Raw genomic sequence first — 15,536 nt, 5'->3', positions numbered from 1 at the left:
CATCCACAGACCTGGACCAAAAGTGCCCGCCCAGAGCTCTATTTGTGCCAGAAGTGACATGGAGAGGGGATGCAACCTGTGGATCAAGTTCCCTGTTGAGGTGCAAGGTGACTAACGGGAGAGCTATGGCTCTATGCCAGCCCCATGTTCACCCAGAAAGTGGTGGAAGGTGAGTGATGGGTGACAGGGAGGGACAAGTCCTGTTTATTCCTTCCTTTTCCTATATTTTGGGCCGTTGAGGAGAAGAGCAAGGCCCGTTCCACATAAAGAAGTCGATCCAGTGTGGATAAAGGTGAATGTGTTCAGGTGGGTGGGAGCCCTCAAGAGTTGTACTGTGGGCTCTGAGTCATGGATGCAACTTGAGGGTGACATTTGGGGTAATAACTGGTGGGTCCATGAAAATGGTCAGCTTAAGTGCCCAGGAACCATTAGAAAATTAGATGAGACATGAGAAGGGGATCAGAGAATAAAATGAAAAACATGTTGCTGCTGTGAAGCACCTAAATGCAAATCCTTTCACCCTGACAAAGGCACTGTAGGGATGGAACAAGCTCTGCAAAGGCCCTGGGGACATCAGGGATCTGGAACACCTTCCAGCTGAGCTGGACTCCTTTATCTTTGATAAAAGACACAAGAGGGGACAGAATGGAGATAAAATTATAAGTGAACAGAGGGCGACTTCACTCTCTAGAAAAACAGGAGCAGCAGCATTGCAAGGCACCTGTAACAGGCAGGTTTGGGTGGGATGGGTGACTGCTTGGGAAACTCCCGCCCCAGGGGGCTGGAGAGGCAGAAGGTGGTTCAAGAGGAGGTGAAGCACTTCTGGAAAAGAAACACCTTTTGACTTAGATATGGATAGAGGTGATTCCCCTTCACTACCCTGCAGAGCCAGGTGGAAGCACCACAGGCTTTTGCTCAGGGTTTGGCCTCCTGGCCAGGCAGGAGGACTGTGAACTGAAGGGGCCTGTTCAGGAGCTCCCCTTCCCACAGCTTTCCAGCTTTCCCCACACCTCAGTTTCTCCATAATAAATACCTGAGCACACAGGATGTGCCTGCCCTTCAGGCAGCAGCTCCAGAGTAGACTGACTAGAGGCAGAGAAGCAGGGTCTCAGCATTTTGCTCCATCCAGAACTCCATCCAGTGGATAGGATTCAGGATAACCGCTCCATCACAAAATCAGAGTCGTTTGGGTTAGAAGAGATCTTGGACTAGAAGCTCACGAGCAGGAACACTTTCCACTTCACAGGTTACTCTAAGCCCTGTCCAACCTGGCCTTGGACACTTCCAGGGATCCAGGAAGCTTCTCTGGGCAACCTGTGCCAGGGCCTCCCCACCCTCATAGCCAAGAATTCCTTCCCAATATCCCACCTATCCCTGCCCTCTGGCAGTGGGAAGCCATTACCCCTTGTCACTCCAGGTCCTTATCCCTCTCCAGCTCTCTTGGAACCCCTTTTGGCCCTGGAAGGGGCTCTGCGCTCTCCCTGGAGCCTTCTCCTCTCTAGCTGAGCACCCCCAGCTCTCCCAGCCTGGCTCCAGAGCAGCCCAGGGCTCCAGCCCTTGGAGCATCTCCACGACCACCCTGTATCCCGTTTCCGTGCGGCTCCAGCCGCACACACACTCGCGGGGAGATGCCCGTTTTGGGGTCGTAGGGGTTCCCAGGGGCTGGAAGTGCAGCCCCAGCACCCCAAGCTACGCTCCCCGCTCCGGGCAGACACCCCCGGGCCTGGGGCCGGCAGCTCGCCCGGCCCCCGCCCTTCCGCCGGGCCCGGGGAGGCGGAGCCGGGCGGCGGCGGCGGCGGCGGTGCGTAGCAGGTGCGTCCGTGGCTGCTCCGGGGCTCTCGGCCACCCTCGCAGGTGAGCGACAACCCCTGGGACGAGGAGCCGGGCCGGAACCGACACTGTGAGGAGCGTCCCGGGGGAGCGCGGCCGGGATCGGGGGCCCGGCGCGGCGCGGAACCGGCATCGCGGCGGGGCCGAGCAGGGGCGAAACTCTCGCCTTTCCCCTCCCAGGATGAATCCGGAACCCTCCCCCCCCATACACACACCCTCCTCGGCCCGGGGATCCCCACCCTCGGCCACCCCCCGAACTCCGGGGATGCTCCGTGTGCGGTGGGCGCCGAGCTCTGCATCCTCCCAGCCGCGCCTGTTGCGTTTGTTGGGTTTGGGCACCCCAGTACTGCAGACGGGGTACTCCGCTCGGGGGGACCTGGATGCGCAGGGATGGAAGTCTCAGCCAGCACGGATTGTGCACGTTGTCCTCATGGACCGTCATCTCCCCTGTCATTCCATCATTTCCCAGTGGGCTTTCCGGGACCTTTTGGCCTCTGAAAGGTGAACCCTTGGAGCGGGGCTGCACCACCCGTCCGAGCGGGACATGTTGTTTACATAGGTGGGGGGCTTCCGGCACAGGAAGGAGGGCAACTGGGAGGGCAGAGTGTCCCCAAAGTGACCAATCACCCCATGGAGCAGCTGGGAAGCAGCACCTGATGGTCTTTAGTGCTGTGTCCTCCCACTGCCATGGTGGCAGCTGCCAGCGTGGCTGGTCCCTGGCGCTGGCTGTTTTTTGTCTGTTTGAGGACTCCCATGGGAATTGCTCTGGACTTCTGCTGGAGCTTCTGCATCATGCCTCAGCTTTCCCTGGGGAAGCAGCAGGATCCTGGAAGCAGGGAGATGCTGCATGCCTCCATGGTGGGGTCCGTGGTTGCACAGCAGGGTGAAGTTCAGGTAGATGTTGCATAAGGTGGAGAGGAGGTAGCAAGGAAACCTTAATCAGAGCCAGAGCAGTCTGGTTTGGGCTTTAATGGGGAATGAATGCTGTGGTTTACCTGGCACATGTCCCTGTTGTGTGCCACCCCTGGAGGAAGACACACTGTGCTGAGCTCCATACTGGCTGAGGAGCCAGGGACACCTGGAATGTGCCCTGGTGGCTTTTCCACCCTGTCCCCAGCACCTGATACCTCACTACCAAGGGAATGTTTACCCCTTCCTGCCCCTCTACCAGGTCTCTAGGCAGAATCTCACCACCAAGGACGCTTCACTCTGCTGAGGGCAGGGCCCACTGCCTCCAGGATGGCGAGATGGCTGCCCCGCTCGACCGACCTGACCCGCTTCTGCCAGAAGCTCAACCGGGTGAAGACCCTGGAGGATGACATGATGGAGACGTCCTTCAACAGATGCCTTTCCACCATTGACTTGACTCTGCTGGGCATTGGGGGCATGGTGGGCTCTGGGCTGTATGTCCTCACAGGCACTGTGGCCAAGGAGATTGCTGGCCCCGCTGTCATCGTCTCCTTCATCATTGCTGGCTTTGCCTCACTCTTGGCTGCTCTCTGCTATGCTGAGTTTGGAGCCCGCGTGCCCAAGACAGGCTCTGCCTACATGTTCACCTATGTGTCCGTGGGTGAAATCTGGGCTTTCCTCATTGGCTGGAACGTGCTGCTGGAGTACATGATTGGGGGGGCCGCGGTGGCCAGGGCCTGGAGTGGCTATCTGGACTCCATCTTTAACCACAGGATCAAGAACTTCACCGAGACCCATGTGGGTGCCTGGCAGGTGCCGTTCCTGGCCCACTATCCAGACTTCCTGGCAGCTGCCATCCTGCTGGTAGCCACCGCCTTCATCTCCTTTGGGGCCAAAGTGTCCTCCTGGCTCAATCACGTCTTCTCGGCCATCAGCATGGGGGTCATCCTCTTCATCCTGATTATGGGCTTTGTCCTTGCACAGCCCAAGAACTGGAGCACTCAGGAGGGTGGCTTTGCCCCATATGGGCTGTCAGGCATCATGGCTGGCACAGCCACCTGCTTCTATGCCTTTGTTGGCTTTGATGTCATTGCAGCCTCCAGTGAAGAGGCCAGGAACCCGCAGAGGGCTGTCCCCAGGGCCATTGCTTTCTCCTTGGGGCTGGCCACTGGTGCCTACATCCTGGTGTCAGTTGTGCTGACGCTGATGGTGCCCTGGCATACGCTGGACCCTGACTCTGCCCTGGCCGATGCATTCTACAGGAGGGGCTACGCCTGGGCAGGGTTTCTGGTGGCTGCTGGCTCCATCTGTGGTGAGTACAGGCAGTGGTGGGAGGGAGCTGCCCACCCCCCCGCCTTGGGAGCTGGGAACAATCCCCATTTTGGGTTTGGGTCTGATGGGGTCTTCCTTCTTCTACCCGTCCCTCAGCAATGAACACAGTTCTGTTGAGCAACCTCTTCTCCCTGCCACGCATCGTCTATGCCATGGCCGAGGATGGGCTCTTCTTTCAGGTCTTCTCCCGAGTGCACCCCCGCACACAGGTGCCCGTCATCGGCATCGTGGTCTTCGGGCTGCTTATGGCCCTGCTGGCCCTCATCTTTGACCTAGAGGCCTTGGTGCAGTTCCTGTCCATTGGCACACTGCTGGCCTACACCTTTGTGGCTGCCAGCATCATCGTCCTGCGCTTCCAGCAGCAGAAGGGGGATGTCCCTGCACTGGCACCCAGTGGCCAGCCCAACCCGGAGCCCCACGAGGGCCCGTCTGGGGGCGATCTGAAGGAGTACGAGTCCTTCTCTGACAAGCTGCAGCTGGTGGACAGAGACAAGAGCAAAGAGCAGCGGGAGCCAGGGCAGCTGAAGGCAGCATTTGAGCCCTACCTGGAGTTCCTCAGCGACTTCTACCCAGGTGAGGTGGTCACAGTGGCTGTGGTGACCCTGATGGTGTCTGCCATATGCCTCTGCTCCATCTTAGTGTTTGGCAACACCCACCTCCACCTGCCCACCTGGAGCTACTCCTTGCTGTTGGTCCTCTTCAGTCTGGGCTTCCTGCTTAGCCTCCTCCTCATCTGGGCACACGAGCAGCAGCACAGCACCCAGACCTTCCAGGTATGCCCAGGACCCAGGCAGGGAATCCTGCAGCGGTAAGGGGAGGTGGGGGCAGCTCTCAGGGACCTGCAGGGCTCCCAGGCACAGCAGTTTGTTGAAAGCACCACAACTGCTGAAGGAGGAGGAGGAGGGAGGGAGGAGGAAGAGGATGTTTGTGGACACTGGGTATGGGGGCTGTTGGTGCCTCTGCAGTTACTCTGTATGGCCACTGGTCCCCAGGAGGGGACATCCTCAGCAATTGTGTGTCCATCCCGTGGGATGGGGATCAATCTCATGGGACCCAGGGTGAGGGGCTCCTGTCCACGTTCGGCTCCCTTCTCTGCAACCCCACAATTCCTCTGCTCCTCTTCTGCCTCAGCTCCTTACTTTGGCTGCCCTTCAGCTATGTCATGGAGCTCATTTTCATCCTCCAAACCACTTCTATGCCTCTTGTGTTCCCCCTCTCCTGTTTTCAGTCCACCTGAGCCCTGATGTAGTAATTGCAGCTTCCTAACACCAGTGATGATACCACTTCCCTGCCATGCCCCTGATGTGGCTCCTCCAGCAAGGACCACATTGGCTCGAGATCATGTCAGGAGCTTGTTTGGTCCTCATGATGATGCCTGTGCCTACCCTGCCAGCTGGGCTCTCAGCTCTTGGCTCCATTGTTCCTTTTCCTTAAAAAAAAGTGCCATTTCTAGAAATTCCGAGGTGACAATCCCTATTTCCCACACGTTTGCCAATACTGTCTTTTGTCCCTATGATTTTAAAGATGGAGAATGTAGTCCTGCAGGTCTCACCCCTGCCAGTTTCTTCTCTCCTGCAGATCCCCCTGGTACCCCTATCTCCAGCGCTGAGCATCATCCTCAACATCTACCTGATGCTGAAGCTCAGTTACATGACATGGCTCCGCTTCGCTGTCTGGCTCCTCTTAGGTGAGTGCTCCCACGGCTGCTCCAGGAAGGGGGAGCAGGTTTGCCTTGGCACTCTCCAGCTGCTTTGGCAGCTCCTCTTCTCCACTTACAGGTCTGTAGAGCATGCTTTACCCCTTTTTGCCTCCGGTTCCCCTTTGGAGATGCACGCCAAGGTCTCCCAGTATCTCCTGAGCCTCTCTGTTTCCCAGAGCGTCACAGCTTGTTCCTGTTAAAGTTCAGATCCTCCTTAAAGCCCTGGGTCAGAACTACCCCCTGCTCCTGGGGTAGCTCCCTGGGGCTCAGGAAGTCCTTTCCCTTTCCCAGGGACTGAGGGTGCTCCCCTTGCTCTTAAGACGCTGCAGGACACTTTTCCTCCTGCAAGCAGCTCAGTTAAAGCCCCCGTTTTAAAAAAAAGCTTTAAAAAAGCTTTAGCTTTTTTCTCTGCCGGGTTGCTGGCCACATCCGTGCCACATTCCACTGTGATGCCAGCCATGAGGGTGCCAGCAGCCAGGCTGTGCTGGAGCCCCTGCTGTCCCTGTCCCGCTGCAGGCCTACTCGTCTACTTTGGCTATGGCATCTGGCACAGCAAGGAGAACCTGCGGGAGCCGCGGCCCCAGCGCGTCAGTGCCCGCTACGTGGTATTCCCAGGTGGCAGCCTGGAGGAGAGGGTGCAGGCAGTCCAGCCCACCTCCCAGCCTGCCACCAGGCTGCCAGACAGCAACACCGATGACTGCAAGAGATGACACTCCTGGCAACAAGGGCACCTGGAGATAGGAGCGTCGGAATCTCCTCCCGCAGTGAGGCCAGAGACCCACCCCCCTCCTCCTGGTGCCTCTGACAGCAGAGCCACTGGAGCTTCCCTGGGAGACGGGCTCTACCTGGAGTGGATGAGGATGCTCACCATTCTCCACACACTTCTGACGGAGTGTGGAGGGGCCAGCTGCCTCCCTCCCCATCCCCTGCACTCAGGAGCTGGGTCCCAGCCCAGTGCCTGCCCTGCTCAGGAGGGACCTTGTCCTTGTCACTTCTCCTCAAGCACACCCTGGCATTGTGCAGCACATCTCCTGTCTGCCAGCACATCCATGCAGTAGGAACACAGAGGTTCCCCAGGGACCAGGACAGGCAGCCCAGTGTTGCCCATCCTAACTCTCATCCTGAGCGCAGCCCCTCTGCCTCCTGCAGAGTCCCCTTTGGAAGGAGGCAGGGGCCAATCATGCATCCCCACAGGCACGCCAGCCATCCCTGTCCCCAGGGCTGCTCTCCTCAAAGGCTGGGGTTGATGGAACTTAAGGGCTGCTAGAGCCATGACATGGAAAAGGGATATGGCCAGAGTAGGTGGCTGGGTAGGCACCCCAGGAAAGCCAGTGGATACTGGCACAGCAAAACCCCAGCTGCATCTTCCCAGCTGCTGGAATTGGCTGTCTGAGAGGTGGACTGCAGGCCATGCTCACTGGAAGATTAATGCCAGGCTCCTTCCCTAGCCCTGAGTGGGGCATGGGTGCTCACGACCCCAGGTACATTGCCTTGTCCCTGGAAGTCCCCAGCAGCATCCCTGGGCTGGTCTGCCTGGAGCCAGCTCCCCACTGCTTCACCCCAGCAACACCACCTGCCCCACCATGGGGACTCAGTCCCCCCTGATGCCCCTTCCAGGCTCCCTGGGGCTTGAGACAGGCTCAGCAGGTGCTTTTAAGTATTGCCCCCTCCCCATGCTCTGGGGTCACCCCAGCTGCAAGGGTGTCATGGGGGTGGAGGTCCTCAGCTGCACTGCTGCAGCCACCCCTGGGTGTTTTGCCCATGGGCAGCCTAAAGTGAAGGGAAGAGAGTTTCAGCATGTTTTGGAAGTTAGTCAAGTGTGAGGTTGCAAACTTGACCAGCCTTGCAGCATGGACAACCTACTCCATCCTCATACTCGGCATGCTGCAAGGAGCTGGAGACTGTGGGCAAGCTGTTCCATTGCTTCTTGCTGGCCAGTCCCTGGGGGGCCTTAGAGAGGCTGTGGGGATCCTCACTGGGATGCGCTGGCCCTGGTGAACCCCTCTGTCTGCCAGCACTGCTCCATATCCCGCCTCATCCCTGCGCTGGAGCTTGCCGCCACTGGAGCTGTGGCCCCGCTTGGCACCTCTGTGTCGTGGCTTGTGAGCAACGGGCTGATTTGGTCATCCTCATAAACACTGTTTCTGTTTATGGCTCTGGCTGGTTGTGATCTCTGTGTCCCCAAGACTCAAGGTGAAAAGCTGCTCCCCAGTCAATGTTCAGGAAAGCCCCCCCAGAAAGCGGGGAAAGGGAGGGTCATGCTGCCCACTGCCATCCTGCTGCCACTGGGGTTCCAGTCACGAGGACAGGCTCCAGCCAGACCTACAGAAACTGGGACCCAACAGGGCTGGGGTAGACTGGGACTTGAGCCATACAGTACACAAATACCCTGATATTGACCCAAACAGGACTGAACCCCACTGTGAACAGTGAGGACAGTGCTGAGCCAGCACGACAGCAGGGTCACTAAAGCTGCCCAAGGTTATGAGCCAAGGAATGTAAGAACTTGTGCAATTAATGGGAATTTAATTATAACCCAGAGTTACCCTCATCCCAACGCTGCAGTTCTCTAGGGAAGTGTCCTTCCTGAGATAAGAGTCCTTCTTCATTAAAAAGCAAGGGTTCAACAAGCACCCGGGGAGGCACAGGCTGAACCCTCCTTAGTGACTCTGCTTTAATCTTGGTAATAAATCCCTTGTTAGCAGGACAAAGGCAAGTAAAAAGATCCTCAGGGACACAGGAGGAGAAGGGAGCCCAGCACAGGGCTGGGGAAGGGCAGGAACATCCTCACAGAAGGGGATGGGCTGAAGGTGATGTTTTATGTTCCGCTATGGAGGAAAGTCAATGGCAATCACATCTCTCAGTTCTCCTAGGAGGGGTCTCAATCAGCCTTTTAAGCTGCAAAAGACCAACGAGTTATTAAGTGAGCCTTGTAACCATTGATCTTTATTCTATTTTAAAACATTTATTTCTAAAAATGCACAGAAATCCATGTTAGGCTGTGGCACACAAAGCACAGAATCTTCCCCAGCAGGGCAGGGGGTGCCAGGGATACAGCCAGCAGGCTGTTATAGCATTGGAGTCTAATTCTCCAGCACCTGAGAGGCCAATGGGGCCTCTTGAGCACACTTGTGGTTTGTTTGTTTTTAATAGGATTACAAAATTGTTCAGTTCATGTGTCATACTCTATCCTACAGTAGTAACATGCTCTGCACAGAGCATTAATTGATTTTTAATTGACTACTCATTAATGCACATAAAAAATGGGGGGGATGGCAGCAGCCACTGGCACCCAAACAGCCCTTCTACAGGAATTTTTTCCTGAAAATTGTATTAGCAGATAAAAATAATCCAAACTAAACAGCATCAGCAGGGCTTTAAGATGACAGCATTTAATTGTAAGAGAAAACACTGGCTGCCCCATCCATACCCTCGATTCCAAACAGATGAAGAATGAAACCATTCTCATGCACAGCTCCCAGAACCCTGTTTCATGGAGCTCCACCAACAGCTGCTTGCTGCTTCCCTGTGGCTGACCATACACCTGTTTTCCAGAGCAGTATCCTTCTCCAAATTAGCTTAAAAATATAAATAAAGCCCTCTGTTTCTGGGAGCCATGGCAATGGTGTAATCAGACTATAGGAAAGCAATCTCTTTCCAGAGCTGCATGGAGGTAATTTGGGTCAGTGCTGGAGTGGCCAGTGCTGGGGCTCTGGGAACTGGGAACAGCTTTATGTGCCACGGGGCAGGAGCAGCTCTGGCACACGTGCTCTGGGCTGGGCTAAGAGGGTTAATGTGAGTCCTGGATTATAATCCCCACAGACACCATGGGAGTGGACAGGCAGCACCCTGGGCTGGCTGAGCCTCTCCAGTAATGCTGCTGGATGGGAGGACTGAAAGAGTAGCTGGCAGGACAGTGCTGGTTTGTTGTGCCCTGGGAGGACAGTTCCCATAAGGCAGGTGCACCAGGACAAGAAGAAATGCAAATCCAGAGGGGAATAACACGAGATTCATACAAGAGACAAAATCAGTGTTTGGGCTGCCACCTACCCCCTTTTTAAATGGCAGTGAGTAACCAAGGCTGTGGACTTTAGCCCCAAGTGCAGCTCAGGGATGCTCCAGGGATGGACACAAGAACTGAGCTAGGGATGATTTTGGAGGCTTCAGGGCACAGGATCACTGCTGCAGCCCATGTAGCCCCAAGGATGGGATCAGTGGGAGCTGCAAAGATTTGGGCTGCAGGAGCTCTTACAGGGATCACTGGGCTGTGGAACCCACAGGGATTGCTGGGCTATTGCTTGGTAAAGCACAGGGGAGCAGGAGTCACAGGTCACAGTTTAATAACTGGAATAAGCAGCTGCTTGCATAGCTGAGCCCTGTCCATGCTGGAGGGAGGAAAAGGAGAGTCCCAAGCACTGGAAGAGGGTGGTGGGTTGTGCCCAGGAGAGAGCAGCTCCACGTCCTAATTAAATCACTTCCCAGCCTCATGTTCCTAAATTATCCCTCCCCATTCCCGCGCTTCCCACGGCTCTGAAAGCAGTACAGATGAGCTGCAGGGCTCAGGGAGGCTGGCTGTAAGTAATCCTCTCATTATCCTGCCATGCTCCCCTCCTCCTCCTGCTGACACAGCCCAAGGATGAGGTAAGCATCACGCAGCATTCCAGGATGCCAGCAGTGGTGTATCTGCTCCTGCCACCAGCAGGGGAATGTCAGGGCATTAAAAGATGCCATAGAGCAAGGTGGTCTTGTTGTCCCCTCATCCCTGCATGATGTGTGCTGGTGGTCAGGCAGACAGGCCCCCAGGTCATTCCAGGAGTGTTTTTGCTGTGTCTCAGCAGTCCCTGCAGCCACAGCTCTTCCGTCTCAGCACTTTCCAAGGACTTGTGTATGCAAGGGCACACATGGCATGGGCCTCTGCCTGTGGCAGAGGTTCCATTCCAACACCAGATGCATCTGCTGCATCTGCCTTGGGGACAAGGGAGGAAGCAGCCATTTCCCCACGTGTAACACACAGCCACAAAACTGCAGCTACCAGTCGCAATGATCTTAGCGTTTTTCTCCAACCTTGCAGATTCTATAAAAAGAGAATAAATCTTTCCTACATGCACAGGAGACATGGAGTGAAGCAGTGGACTGAAACTGCCATGAGGGAGATTCAGGCAGGAGACCAGAAATGCCTCCTGAGGCAATGACAACTTGGCCTGAGATTGTGAAACATCTGTCAGATGCTGGCAAGGAAGGAGCTGCAGCAAGTGGCTCCTCTGGAGCCAGGATGGCTGATTTCTCATTATCCCACACCTCTCTTGCTATGCTGGAAGCATTCTAGGGCAGCACTGGGGGCTCCAGTCCTTGCTGGGACAAGAGTCAATGCACCTCTGGGCTTGTCAGCATGCTCGATATACTAAAGGAAATGGAAGTGCTCAAGAAAAATACTTGGAAAACACAAACCCCCCTTTTCTGTGTAGTTGGAGCAGCTGGAGCCACACTGTAGGCTCCACTGCCCAGCCCTGCCTCCAAAGTTAGTAGCTGCTACAGCTAGAACTTAGGGATCACCTGTGTAACTTACACCAGAGAAGTTCCACATAGAATCAGGCACTGAGCTTCCCCAGAGTAGTAATGCTTATTTTCCAGAAATGAGAAGCTGGAGCAGTCTCAGAGCAATGCAGCAAAACAAGCTGGCAGATTCTTCTGAGAGGTGACAGGGGAAGAGGACAGTCAAGGCTTCAAAAGGCCACTGAGCAAAGTGAGAGCTACTCAAGAATTCTGTAAAAATACCATTAGTGGCAATCAATGTGGATTTGTGTAACCTCAATGCTCTGACTGGGACAGGACCTGGAAAGAGGCAGCAGTGCTAGTGTGCTGTAACACCTTCATGAGGCGTCCAACTGCTATCTGGCAGTTTTGCAAAGAAAGCAAAAAGAACAATATGAAATTGACACTTGGAAATAAAAAAAAAAAAAACAAAAAAAAAAACAAAAAAAAAACACCACACCTCAGTAGTACAGTAGTAGAACCATTGAATCACTTGTGAACAGAAATTCAATAAGTTTTCTGGTGAGTTATTCCAAGATTGGTTTCCAACACAGAGAGAACACAACTGAGTTTGAGGAAAGAGGAACAGTGATTCCAGCTGCGGAGATCCACAGGCAAATTGGGAATAACTGGTATTCAGTATAACAGAACTACAGTTAATTCTCCCTACATGTTAATTCCTCATAACTGTTGGCAGCAGCTGCCAAAGCACAGCAAATCCCTCCAACTTCCCACATAAACCTCCAGGCCAGCTCCAGCTGCCTGCTCCCTCTTCTCCCGGCAGCCCTCCAGGAAGGCAAATCTCACCTGGGCACAGGGCAGGCTTGTGCTCCATGTCCCTCAGCCACCTCATCAAACCCACAGGACAATGGGATGCTCAAGGCTCCTATCCCAGTGACGTTGCCTGGTATAACACTGCTGGCTCACCAGGTGTGTTTAGGTTCACAAGTGGTTTGTTGATAGGTTTATTGAGCCTAAAACCACACAGCTCTGACTCCAGTGACAAACAAATCCATGTGCGTCAAAACAGGGGAAAGTGGATCTTCTCCAGCTGCTGAATAAGGACAGACTTGGACTGTGTTGTTTCACAGGATTTTAATTTCCATCTCTTCTTTGGAGAACACAGGAAGGTCTAGGGGCAAAGGACTAGCAAAAGCAATAAATGGTGAAAAGTATTTTAAAATATAAGCACTTACACTGATTTAAACCAAGCCCCATAAAGCTTCTGTGTTCAATACACAAAGTTTCCATCTGGAGACTGAGGAGTGTCAGGATGGTTCTGCTGTTTTTAGAGACAGCCCAGATTTAGACTGCAGCCCATACTTAAAACATGCAAATGATTTGGACAGACAGTCCTGAGACCAAAACAGAGGCTTGATTTATTAGACATGTAACTATAAAATGATTTGCACATTTATAGGACACACCCCACTAGGTAAATCATAGAATTATTTTCAAATAAAGAAGATAAACTTTATAGAATCGCAGAATCATTTTGGTTGAAAAAGAGGTCATTAATCCAGCACTGCCAACTCACCACTAACCACCATGTGGTCCCTTTCAGCCTCAGAGGCTGGAAGAATTGGTTTTTATTTTGGTAAGTAAGTTTTTAGTAGAATAAAAAACAATATATAGACTACAAAACAATATCTGTATTGATTTAGGAATCAGAAATCAAACCATTCAAAATATTTATTATAGTAATTTTGACTCTAAAAAGGGAAAAACTAGAAACAGAGAAATGAAAGTAACTGTGATATGTCCATAGATATTGGATGATTTTTCTCTCTTAATTCCAAGGTCTGTGTGATCCCAGGTCACAGATGACTCTTGGACAGGCACAAGACCAACACCACATCAGCTTCATGTGAGCTCTCACAGTTTAAGAACAGGAGTGAAAACAATTCCCTGCTCCAAGCCTTTGGCTGAGGCAGCTGCCTTTGGCTGTGGAAATAGTTCCAGCTGATTCTAAGTTTAATACAATGTTTTCTGCTATAGCCATTCCAAAAATCTTCCCTAAGAAAAAATATATGAAACCAAACAGTTTAAGAGTTAAAAGGAAGCTTGGGTTAGTTCATGTACTTCTCTGCAACTGTCTCTATTACCTCTAGGTGATTAAAACTACATCTTTTTCTACCTCATTTACCACAAGCCCAAAGCAGAAGCTGCCAGACAGTGAAACATCTATGTTCTTTGACCTCAGGTTGCCAACACAGCAAAGAGGCACTGAAAATCCAATCACCATGACAAAGCCAGGGGCTGGTGCTCACAGTGCAGCTGTGACTGACCCCGCTCCTTCTCCAGCTGGTGTGGAGCTTGAAAGCCGACACCGAGCAGCCAGGGAGCCTCCCATAGCCTCCTGGTCCTGGAACCCCTCCCAGAGCCGCTGGAAATCAGAATAGGTTTGCTCAGCAAGTGTTCTGTGAGTTTCGAATGAGCCGGGAAAAAAATGAGGGTGTCATCCACAACAAATGAAAAGGAAACCGTGTCCATACCTGTCCATGAGAACTGTTGGACTGTGAAAGGAACAGAAGGTGAGTAGGACAGGGATGGTGACAAGCAGCCACCGCAGCCTTCAAAAGTAAACACACACACACAAAAGAAAAAGCAGCATGGAACTTGGAACGAACGAGGGGGATGGCTGGGGTGTTCCTGGAGACCAGAAGTGGTGAGGATTAAGATTGATTTCTCTCCTGTGAGCCAAAGAAGCCCACTGAAGACAAGAAGGATGTTCAAGGAGGAGGCCCTAGCAGGTAAGATCTATGAGGACTAAGAATTGTAAAACAGTGAATGGAGTAGATGTTGAATTTTGTATGAAAGACACCCCCCAGGGAGAATATGAACCTGGCATACAGCATGGGATGTGGCATAGCAGAGAAAAAAAATCAGTATTTCCTTTCTGAGTCTGTACCCATCAAAGCAATGCTGGAAGCAGAGGGATTTGGAGCACAGCGGCTGGGTGAGACCAGGAATAGGGAGATGTGTGAATCTTCATCTCGGAGATATGCATGGCTGGGGATGCCCAAGAACAGCTGTAGATGGAGAAGGTGAAGCCAGTGCCAGGAAGATGCAAAAAGTAACCTAAAGGTTGGAAGGTTAGGGATGAGTGATGATTCACAACAAACATGTGCACAAGTGGAGAGTTCAGAGGAAAGGAATCCAATACAAGTGAGATTGGTGACACCAGTGCAGATGAAGGCCCAGGGAGCATCACAGGTGTGCTGTGAATACAGGGATGTGCAATTAAATAGCAGCTGCTTAAAGTCAAGAGCCAAAAGAAAAGAGCAGTAACAAGGCTTAGACCAGCAAGAAAAGAAATCTCCAAAGTCACCAGCAAAGAGAGGCCTCAAACACAGGCTGACGTGGGTGTACATAAGTACAAGATTCCCGTTGAAAAATCATTTCAAGCTTTGCCAGGAAAGCAAACACTGGATACAGTTAAGGATATTTCATTATTTTTAAAGGATTATTTATCTTTCCATTAAAATGATGAAAATACTTCTGCTGTGACTATTCACAATGCAGACGAAAAGGTTTTGGGCCACTGTGCGTGACAATGTACCTCCTAGGCATCACTTCTGCCTGCAGCCTATGACTGCACCTGGAGTCAGTGCCCCTTTAGCTTACTCACAGGTGCTCTGAATTCTGAATTCAACATTTAAGCCTGTATTGCCTCAAGTATCCTCCTCTCTGTTAGTGGCAATTCTAATTTCAAAAATATTTACAGTTAAACAGAAGCATAGCCATGGCGTTGTGATTATACAAAAGATACTACAAAATCAAATTATTTTCTCCATCCACAGATATCAGAGACAGGAAAGTTAACTGGAAGGGACGTCCAAGAACTATTCCAGACAAAATAAACTGAACAGAAAGGTTTATCATCAAAAAATTGGTAGGAAAGACTGTACTCTTTTATGATGCAAACTGCACATTTCTAAGGTGCTGTGCCTGCTGAAAGCAGCTTCAGGTGGGGCTACCTGACATGAATGTACAGAAGGTTTATAATTTCTTCCTAAAATTATTTATTTTAAAATATTAATTTAAAAAGAGAAGGTTTATTTTTTTCCCAAAAAATAATACTTAAAAACTGTGGAGGGAAAAGGAAAAATTCTCAGCCCAAGGGGCAAGAGGTATACTGACCCATTTACATATCCCATCCTCCCACCTGCATCCAGGGAAGGAGATTATTCTGGTCCCTGGGCACTTCAAAGCAGTCTGCTGGCAAATCCCC

At 52.3% G+C, this 15,536-nt stretch overlaps 1 protein-coding gene across 1 annotated transcript; it reads left to right on the top strand.

Annotated features, from left to right (window-relative positions):
* Positions 1-1,782: 1,782 nt before the first annotated feature.
* On the top strand, positions 1,783-7,921 carry SLC7A4 (solute carrier family 7 member 4). The gene is made up of 5 exons (XM_066331112.1): positions 1,783-1,854; positions 3,002-4,051; positions 4,168-4,844; positions 5,650-5,758; positions 6,287-7,921. Exons 2-5 carry the CDS (start codon positions 3,070-3,072, stop codon positions 6,478-6,480), a joined length of 1,962 nt encoding a protein of 653 aa, XP_066187209.1. The 5' UTR covers positions 1,783-1,854; positions 3,002-3,069; the 3' UTR covers positions 6,481-7,921.
* Positions 7,922-15,536: the final 7,615 nt, after the last annotated feature.

This window comes from Sylvia atricapilla, chromosome 17 (genome assembly GCF_009819655.1).
Source record: "Sylvia atricapilla isolate bSylAtr1 chromosome 17, bSylAtr1.pri, whole genome shotgun sequence".
Classification (NCBI taxonomy): domain Eukaryota; kingdom Metazoa; phylum Chordata; class Aves; order Passeriformes; family Sylviidae; genus Sylvia; species Sylvia atricapilla.
This window is presented reverse-complemented; position numbering and strand designations above follow the sequence as displayed.

Coding starts and splice junctions, on each gene's coding strand:
- SLC7A4 (XM_066331112.1), top strand. CDS start 3,070: ATGGCGAGATGGCTGCCCCGCTCGACCGACCTGACCCGCTTCTGCCAG. Junction 4,845..5,649: donor ACAGCACCCAGACCTTCCAG/GTATGCCCAGGA, acceptor TCTCTCCTGCAG/ATCCCCCTGGTACCCCTATC. Junction 5,759..6,286: donor CGCTGTCTGGCTCCTCTTAG/GTGAGTGCTCCC, acceptor GTCCCGCTGCAG/GCCTACTCGTCTACTTTGGC.